General features: G+C 39.9%; 1 protein-coding gene across 3 annotated transcripts in view; it reads left to right on the top strand.

Moving 5' to 3' along the window:
- The window catches only part of LOC143023228 (tyrosine-protein kinase transmembrane receptor Ror2-like), a 250,938-nt gene that overhangs the window by 130,423 nt on the left and 110,515 nt on the right, over positions 1 to 10,000 (top strand). For all 3 annotated transcript variants that reach the window (XM_076181901.1, XM_076181854.1, XM_076181786.1), the window contains one exon: positions 6,861 to 6,995. In XM_076181901.1, the coding sequence (XP_076038016.1) occupies positions 6,861 to 6,995 (135 nt within the window). The remainder of the gene's footprint in view (positions 1 to 6,860; positions 6,996 to 10,000) is intronic.

Consider the following 10,000-nt stretch of genomic DNA (forward strand, 5'->3'; position numbering starts at 1 on the left):
TGACTGGAAATCCGTCCTCGACATGTGCCACGCCCCCCTCCCCCTTCCCCCACACTCGACCCCCTCCTCCCTCCCTCCCTTCCCGTCTCCTCACATACCCCTTTCTACTTTCCTCTCCTCTGCTCTTCCCTTTCCTCTTCCTTCCTTCCTCCCTTCCCTTCTTCCTTCCTTCCTTCCTTCAAATGTTTCTCTCCTTCCCTCCTTTCCTTTCTTCTTTCCTTCATTACTTCCTTCCTCATTCCTTTCATTCGTTCCTTCCATCCTTCCTTCTCTCCCTCTTTCTTTTCTTTAATTCTTTCTTCCTTCCCTCATTCTCTCCTTCCTTTCTTCCTTTCTTTCTTCCTACCCTCCCTCCTTTGTTCCTCTCTTCCTTTCTTCTTTCTTTTTTTCCTTCCTTCCCTCCTTCCGTCCTTCATTCAATCTCTCCCCCTCTACTTTCCTTCCTTCCTTCCTTCCTTCCTTCATTTATTCATTCCTTCATCCATTCCCTTCTTTCCATTCTTTCCTCTTTCCTTCATTCATTCCTCGTCTCTTTCCCTCATTTCTTCCTTCTTTCCTTCCTTCCCTCCTTGTCTTCTTCCCTCCTTCCTTTTTCCTTCCACCCTTTCTTCCCTTGTTCCTCCTTCCTTCTCTTCCTCCCTCTTCTTTCTCCTCCTTCTCCTTATTTTCCTTTTTCTCTTCCTCTTCAATTTCCCTCCACGCTTTAGCTCTTCAGTCTCTCCCTTTCTCCCATTTTTTCCAAATCCCCCCTTTGAAACCCCTTCCTCCCCCCAGTCCTTCTCACCATCCCCCCCACTCCCCACTCCCCACTCCCCATCCTACCGCCAGGTCGGTCGTTCCCCCTCTCCCCGTCTTCCGTATTCTCCCTTCTTCCCATTTATCGTCTTCCTTTTTCTCTCTCCCCTTTCGGTCTTTTGCATCGTCATCGCTCGCTCTCTCTCTTTATTATTCCCCTCCCGTTGCCATCGTAATTGTCTTCATTTCCTCGTTCGTTTGTCTTCTGTTGTTTTCAGTTCTCTTCTCCCTGTTTCTCCTCCTCTTCTTCTTCCTGTTGCAGTTTATTTCCCGCCGTCTCTGTTCATTTGTTTCGAATTCTTCACTGTATCACCGTCCTCATTTCGTAGTTCATATGCATCATGGATAATATCAAATTCTTGATCATATTAGTTTTCAAACATGAAAGATTTTCAGTCTTTTTCTTAAACTGTTTAATTTATTTTCGTTTTTTTTTCCTCTCTGGCGTTTCATTTCGTTTTGTTTAACAGGATTTCGTTTTTGATATTTTGTCTCTTACTTTATTTTATTTATGTTTTTTTTTTTTTGGGGGGGAGGGTATTTTTTGTATTTGATTTGATGAAGTACCGTAGGATGGGAAAATGCGGACTATATGGTGGATTGGGAGCATATGGGTTAGGTCTGTTCACATTAAGTCATATAATATATTAACAAAGAGGTGTGCTTTATCTTAATTCTTGCTACATACTGACGAATGGTTTTATTCAGATACGTGATGCCCTCCTCGTCAATGATGGAGTGGGGAGGGGGAGGGGGTGATAAACCCATTTTGATAAACTCATGGGATGTGGAAGGGTACATGCATTATTTATTGTTCTTCCTAACATCGGCCAATTTTGTTCACTATTTTTTTTTACTATGACTACGAAATCGACTTTTACATCTGACACCACGGCCTTACGTGAAACGACGCCTCTTACGGTCGTGACCCATGTTGTTCCATGTCTCTCCCTTGCTCCCTTCAGATGAATAGAATCGTGTAGCACTAGCCAGAATAAAATTTCTAAACAGAGTCACCGTAGCGAAAGGGATCATTGGATAAGTTAAGGATTGTATGTGCGCGTGTATCTTCTTCCTGTTAAATACAGGAAGAAGATACACGCATAAGAAAATGAAGAGAACAATTACAATTTAAGAAAAAATGCTAAAGAGACGATGGAATTGTTGTTAAGTTTCTCAAGTAGAGGAGCGAGAAGATATATGTATGAGAGTTGGATTGGTTAAGATACATACTCGTAGAGTCCAAACTTCCAAAGAGTTTCGTTCATTTGGAGCCTAATGATCAGAGTACAGCGTACAGCGTTTAATGCTAAAGATTTGTCGTTGAAAATACAAGGAAATACTTGAGCGAGACACTCAGGTCTACCAACATAACACAAGATCATCACGCATATTCCTTTAACTTTCGTCCACTTTTTCATATTATTTCGTACAAAGTACTACAAGGGTCCGGAGCGGGATTACAAGGAAGCTAGGGCTGGGGGGAATAAGTGGATGATTACGAGTGGGGGGATTACGAGAGGGAAGGGAATGTAAGGGTTGGGGGGTGAGTGGGCGAGGGGGGGTAAGCTGGGGGGGATAATTACTGATGCCTCAGGGCCTCATTACAGTGGGACTGTGGAGCGGTTTGTTGAATGAGGTGGATAAGAAGGAAGGAGTGGATGTGGAGGGGGAGGGGGAGGATGGGGAGGGTGTGTGAGAGAGAAATGGGGAGAATGATGCTGAGGGAGTTTTCATGGATAAGGAGAAGAAACGCATATACACTTGTCTGTTTAAACGTAGTTTTGTATATTTCCTTATGCATATACTGCGCATATATAAGTTTTATATACATCTTGTGCTTCCATTTCTCATGTCCATTTCGTACACGTTCGTCCTCTCTTAATTTACTTGGCTCCCCTTTCGTTTTTTGTTTGTTTGTTTTTTTCATATTTTCATCGTCCCTTTTTCTTTATTTAATTTTTGACATTTATCTCAGTCTTTCACTCTGTCCTCTAATTTCCTTTCCCCCTTCCTTATTCACCATGAAGCGCGACCACCTCTTTTGAATATGAATACTAACATAATTCACAAACTTTTCGTATATTCCCTAATTTATGGAAATCCACATTTTTGTGTAGATTAGATTTAGTCTCGCGTGCGCGCATAATTCGACAGAGAAAGATTCAGTATATGTCATAAAGGCGAAAATGTGATTCCTTCTATAGGATTCTGGTCTTTAAAGGCTTTGGATTCTCAAACTAGTGAGCTTCAGCATGACTTTTTTTTTCTTCTTCATCTTTTTTTTTTTTTCGTCCGTGATAAAGAGTTGACGCCAGCGTAGAGCGAGATGGATTAGCGAATGAACGAAAAGCTCAGCATTGTTTTTCGTTGACATGTATATATCTTTACTGACCAGAATCTTCATTTTAGAAATATGCTCGTTGATTTCTTCGTAAGGTGGATAATTTGTCAGCCCTCGGATAAAAAAAGGAAATAAATAAATAAATATATAAAATAAAAATGCACAGACATAGAGTATTTTATTTATGAAACTCTGATCTCGTGATCATGTATCTATGGTAATCATTTATATTCATTTTGTTTTGACAAAGACATTCTTTATCAAAAGGTGTCTTAAAACTTACAATTATATAAACAATTTCGGGGCACTCAGTAACTTCTAGTGCATCTGACGTGGGTCGATTCATGGGGAAAGTTCCTAACTTAAACCATATCTCTTGATTTGATTAAGATAATCTTGTGACTTTGAGTTTAATTAGGAAACAGGTTAAAATTATCAGTTTATCTTTGGATAAACAAGTTAAAAGTGTCAGTTTATCTTTGGCTAAGCAGGTTAATGTTGGCATTTTATCCTTGGCTGTCGATCATTTCAGCCTTGCCCCCAATAATTGAGGTTCGATAAGCTGGCCCGTCTGTCTGTCATTTCTAAAAGCTTGTGGACGGGGATGGGGGGGGAAGATATGGGAAGCTTATGCAAATTCTGCAGTTGCCAGCGACCGCTAGATAACATGAAGCGATGTGCGGTCAACAGCCTCCGCCGTGGAATGTTTTTGGTGAGATATTTGTTCCCCACGTTTTCCCTCTCTTGTTTTTTCGTTGTTGTAGGGTTTTTGTAGACAAGTTATAGTGAAATGATTTACGTAAATTAGTTATTACAAGTGATTTAAATATTCCTGGTCAAATAATTTTCACACTATTTTTACATTTCTTGCAGCATTGTTAGCTGATTGAAATTTTTAGTTTTTCGAGAAGCGATTGTCTCATAGAAAATGCATGACACGAACTTGCCAAAACCAATAAATAGGTAGATAGATAAACCAATGAATAAATAAGATAATAGATAATTAAATCAATGAATAAATAAATAAGTAGATAAATATATAAGAATAAATAAATAGATAAAACAATAAATAAATGAATAATTAAATAGATGAATAAGTGAATAAATAAATAGTAGATGAATGACCGAAATCATACGTTGATGAGCCTATCGAGATTACTAGAATATACACTGAATTAAGTTATCCAGCTTTAATAGGCATCTCAGGCGAATTTAGCGACAACCCCTATTGGTCAACACTCGGCATGTGTAAACACAGTTCTTTTTGCCCCAAATGGAAAGTTATGGGTTTATTTTAGGCAGATTAGATAACTCGCTCATATACATTATCCCACGATGTGGGATGCAGGACCACAATGAGAAAGGATGGGAGAGAAGGTGGGAGAAAGACGGAGATGCAAAGGGGACAGAGAGACCTTAAAGAAAGAGAAGAGCATTTTGAAGCTATTTGTGTTGGTAAAAGGAGTAGAGGGAAGAGAAGGAAACTTAATGAAAGGGTGAGGGAGGGACAGGGAGATGAGGTTCAGAGTTGTGTTGAACTCAGACTAGTATGGAAACTACAACTCGGAAAAATAGAGAGATGGACAAGAGAGGAAGTTATTCAAAAGGAGACAAAGAGAGAAAATGAAGGGAGGAAAATGTATGGCATAAAGAAAAAGAGAGGAGAGAAGAACGTGGTGAACGAAGATGGACGGGGAGTGGAAGGAAGGAAGAAGAGGGGAAGGGGAAAGGGGGAGAGGAGGGAGGAAGAAGATGGGAGGGGGAGGGGAGGGAGGAAGAAGAGGGGAGGGGGAGAGGAGGGAGGAAGAAGAGGGGAGGGGGAGAGGAGGGTGGGTACCAATTGTCCTCATGGGGGGGTCTTCTCGTCGGCCTGGCTCAGCACTTGTCAGGCAAATCTATTCATACCACTTGCTAACTGTCAGTAGAAAGTCGAGGAGGAGGAGGAAGAGGAGGAAGAGGAGGAGGACGAGGAGGAAGAGTAGGAGGAGGACGAGGAGGAGGAGGAGGAAGAGGAGGATCGTCCTCAAAGATTTAGTTCAGAGGCCACGACGTAGAAGGATCTCATCGAAATGATAATGGCATTCTTAAAAATGAAACGGGAACCTTTTATCTGAGATTTTTGTATTGTGACTCTTTCACTGCGCGTTGGAAGGAGGAAAGATTCTAAGATTGGTTCAGTAGTGCAGTCACTGTTCATAGTTTTCAATTTTGTTTGGGTTTATTATTGTGTTTTTGTTTTTATGAACTTGTGTTTCAGTTGTTTTTCCTATGTCAGTTACACTGGAACTGATGCATAGTCTGTCTACATCTCCTTTTCCTCCTCTTCCTCCTCCTCCTATTTCTCCGTCGCCCATCCTCCTCTTCCCCTTGTTCCTCCTCCCCTCCTTCCTCCTCCTCCTCCTCCTCCTTTCCTCCTCGTCCTCCTCTTCGTCCTCCTCCTCCTCTTCTTATTCCTCCTCCCCCTCCTCTTCCTCCTCTTCCTCCTCTTCTTCTTCATTCTGCTTTCTTCTCTTTGTCCTCTTTCTCCTCCACTGCCTCCACTTGCTCATCACAGTCAGTCATCATCAACAGCCTCGGCACCGCCCCCCTCCCCCCATTGTCTCCGATATCGAAATTGATTCTAATAAGCCAATTCCTTGTCTCATTATTAGAGTATCGCCCCAAAAGTCCATTGTTCAGCTCTCTAAAGATTATGATGAGATGAGGGCCCGTCGAAACCGAAAAATATTTTGAGCTCTTCAAGATAGAAGGCCTCAGACTTTTTTTGCTTCATCTTCGTCTTTATCGTTTTTTTTGCTCTTGTTTTTTTTTGTCTAATTATTTTTTTCCTTATCTCGCTTTTTCTTCTGCGGCATCTGCTGTTTCTTTTTTCTTTTGATTATGTTTTTTCTTTATGTTCTGTGTCTACGTCTTTTTCTTATGTAACTTTCTACATTTTTTTTATCATAAACATTTTTTTTTTTTCGTAATTGTTCTTTTTCACATCTCTTTCTCCTCGTGTTATTCCTCCTGCTGGGACTATGTGCTTCCAGTCAGGGAATTGTGGGGAGCATTAGGTGGTGAGTCTTTTGGAAAACTTACGCATGGTCCATCATGTCGTTAGAGTTGGATTTTATAGCAAAAGGTCTTGTGTTTTCACAAAAATGGGGTATACAAATATTGCCGAAAATTGATAGTACAATCTTTTCATTTCACGTTTACAAGCAAACATACAAACGTTGGTGCCACACTCTATGAACAAAGGAACCACACGGAAGTTTTACCAGATGTACACGTTTATAGTTAGAAAGTATATTATATTATTTATGTGCGATGAGTTGCCACTTTGTTATGTTCTATAAAGGACAAAGATTAATGTTATGGTCTCCGTGCTAGACCTGCAACTGTTTGATTTGTGCGCTCTTGTCCACGTGTATGTATGGACTGATATTTTTAATTGTTACCACCAAATTACTTTATTCAGCTACAGGAAATCCTGGATATCTATATATTCATTTTCCTTTGTGAACCATCGAATCTTTAGTTATACTAGGTGGCAGACCCCCTTTTATCCTGTCTACTGCAAGGCTGTTGAATCTATCCTTGTAGTATCATAAAAGCAAAGGGATTATAGCCAGTCATGATGGAATTGGCTCATACCTCCTTATACCTTCTTTGAACGTGTTTCTTGAAACCCATACCTCGCAGAATTTGACACAATATTTCATTGTTTATTTTTCAGAGAAGCGTGTGTCGATAGAGCCAGACGGTCTTAGGATCCGGAACGTGGAGAAGGACGATGAGGGTTGGTACCGTTGCACAGCCAAGACTCAGACAGCCGCGTCGCACTCCGGGTGGGCCTACCTCGCTGTCTTAGGTGAGTATCCCGGACAGTGCCCCACTTTATATTCCACTTTCTGTGACCGAATGCAAAGTTCCCAACTGCAGTTGGGATGACAGCCCTTACTTTCTGTGACCGAATGCAAAGTTCCCAACTGCGGTTGGGATGACAACCCTTGGACAGGGAGATGGTTTAATAAAATTAGGTTTGCTTGAGCTGTGTTTGGGGATATGTTATGTATATCAGTTCAGGGTAATTTTTCGCGGTGAAGAGAATGAACCTAATTTAAACCCAATTAGTATGACACTCAAGACAATGCAGTAACAATTACTTATTTGGTTAATTAAATAACTTAATGCTAGGTTAGGTTAGAAAAACCCTGTGTTGAAGAAATCCACAACGGTTGACAAAAATGAAGAGTTTAGCCAAGGATGCACTTATCTGTAACCGAAACAGGAACGTTTGCCCTCTGTGCTGGGACTGACATCCGAGGTAGCAGTCACTAGTATCTGTAAGGTGCACGGGTCCACGAAATATGAAACTATACTGAAACAAGTGCCCTCTGACTGGACAATGTTCAGATGCCTTTTGGATTAAAACGCACGGTTTCACGTTCAATTTTTTTTCTCGCTCGTATACGAGTGTACTCCTCCCCTTTCTTGTCAAGGGTTGTGGAATTCTCGAATAAGGTGGTGAACTACGTATATTTTGTTTTGAGTAGTGTCAGGTGTTATTATCTCATGTGATGATGGACTTCGGGTTGACTGGAACCAGACCATTAAGACCTTTTGTATGGGTACTCTCTCCTCAGTGAATTGAATTTTGTGTGTGTGTGTGTGTGTGTGTGTGTGTGTGTGTGTGTGTGTGTGTGTGTGTGTGTGTGTGTGTGTGCTCGCGCAAATACACGTATATAATCAATGTTGTTAAGTAGCATATTTGCTATTTATGTATTTTGATAGATCTTTATGAAGTTCAAATACAGAAACTGTAGTCATTGCTGATCATACCATTTGTGCGAAAACCTACAATGGAGTGAAAACTGATTGACATTTTTAGTATGAAATAATGGAATATGTAACTAAAGCCTTATCAGATCCACAGATATAACCTCTGAATATTTTCTGCAACGGGATTTCTCTCTCTCCCTGGCAGAACAAATCTGACGTAAGCCAAAATAGATTTGAAGTGCAACAGTACTATTCGATTGGTTGGGGTGTTCGTTAGTGTTTTGTGGAATAGAGTATCATTCCAACTTAATAAAATCGTCTTGCATTAGACAAAAAGAAAAAAAAAGAGAGAATCTTAGAGTAAGGCGACAACTCTCAATGGGTTAACAGAAGGACATAAGACTTAGTGGTCCATTTGGTTCTTGCATATTTGATTCAAAACAGACTTTCACTGTAAGGAGCTTCCGCAAGATAATCTGTGTTGCTGTTATTGAGGCTTACGCTCTTTCTCTTTCCTGTATTCTGTGATGTTTCCTTTTTCTATTTTCTTCTGTGATCTTTTTCTTTATTGTGTCCTATGAAGCACGTGTCTGCCGAAGCTTCCTCAGAGGCTACCTTTTCTTGGACGTCAAGAGAATTGCCTTCTCGAGAATTTTTGAAATACTGACAGCGTAAGTTGATGATTTCATGTATAGAAACTGAAATATATCTTGAAATATAGTGAGGCAAAGACTAAATTATTGAATTCATGTATAGAAATATATTTTTCTGTTGAAGTACTATGAGGATGAGATCATGCGTCGATAAATTATTTAATTAATAAAAACACTAAATCATTATTTTTTTCTTAATCGGCATTTCTATTTTGGAGCTTGCCCCTGTGATTTTGATAATTGTATGTCCATATTTTGCACTTAGTTCTGGTAATGCTATTAAAAGATAATGAGCATGTATTTACGTTAAATCTCTAGCACAGAAGCTGTCCTCTGGGCAGACTTAGGCTAACTCCTACGGATGGTTGCTGGGCCTTTGGTCCACAATTGTTACACAACAAAAGTAAAATACTAAAATGCACGTGTGATTTAACATAGTGATGAATAAAGTAAATATTCAAAAGTTAAAAATGGATATAATCTGTAGGACTGCCAAAAAGCTTAAGTGTTACCCAGGATTACCAATTTTACTTTTTTGAACTCCGAACATAACCCAGATTTAAAAAAGTATGTTATGTCTGGGTATGAAAAATGAAAAACGAAAAAGATCTTATATTGTTGTAGAAACGGGTATATACCAGCCGTGTCCAACAGCACTACATAAGAAGGGATGTTGATATCACGGCCTCATCCTTTGCCTCCAAAACTAATAAACCGAATTACCTCTTCGCCTCAAAACGTAATATTACAACTTGTTTCTCGTTGGTCCAGAACGTATTTGACGTTGAGAGCGGCCGTTGGGTAGATATTTTGAAAACAACTGTCGGAGATTAGGCAGTTGCCGTGACGTTTATGAATACTTATGTCAGAGAATAATAGAAATGGGTGCGCGCGCACCCTTCTGTTGTATACTCGTACAGGCGTAATTGCCATAGCATACTATGAAAATAGACTAGATTAAATAGGAAATTTGTTGAGATCCCGTCGTTTGAGAGAATTTAATGTAATTTTTGTTATTGTATGGACTCACTCTAGCGTTGGATTATTACAAAAAATGGTTAAGAAGATTTGATAACTTTTCATGATGCCGGTGAAACGGTTTGTTAGTGAGATCGGAAGACAAGAATATTTCCAAGCGACATGACGTCACTGGCGCTGTTCTTGGCGATTTTTGGCAAATAAATATTAGAGAGAAAAATATCAAATTATGATGTTGTTATTCTATCATTTGTTTTTACTTGTGTTTTTATTCTTTCGTTTACGTGCAGTTTATAATATATCCTTTCCCCAGCAATCTGGGAAGGAAATTCTTGCAATGTTCTTGTTCCTATCCATTGCACCTGAATTCAGCCTTGACCACAGATGGCAAAATGGATCTCTTCGAATTGAGCTTCACGGCCGCAGAAAATGGACTTCTGCTCCTCCAGCAGTTATGAGAAAA

This window comes from Oratosquilla oratoria, chromosome 1, assembly GCF_046742065.1.
Source record: "Oratosquilla oratoria isolate Oo_2021 chromosome 1, ASM4674206v1, whole genome shotgun sequence".
In the NCBI taxonomy this organism is placed as follows: Eukaryota; Metazoa; Arthropoda; class Malacostraca; order Stomatopoda; family Squillidae; genus Oratosquilla; species Oratosquilla oratoria.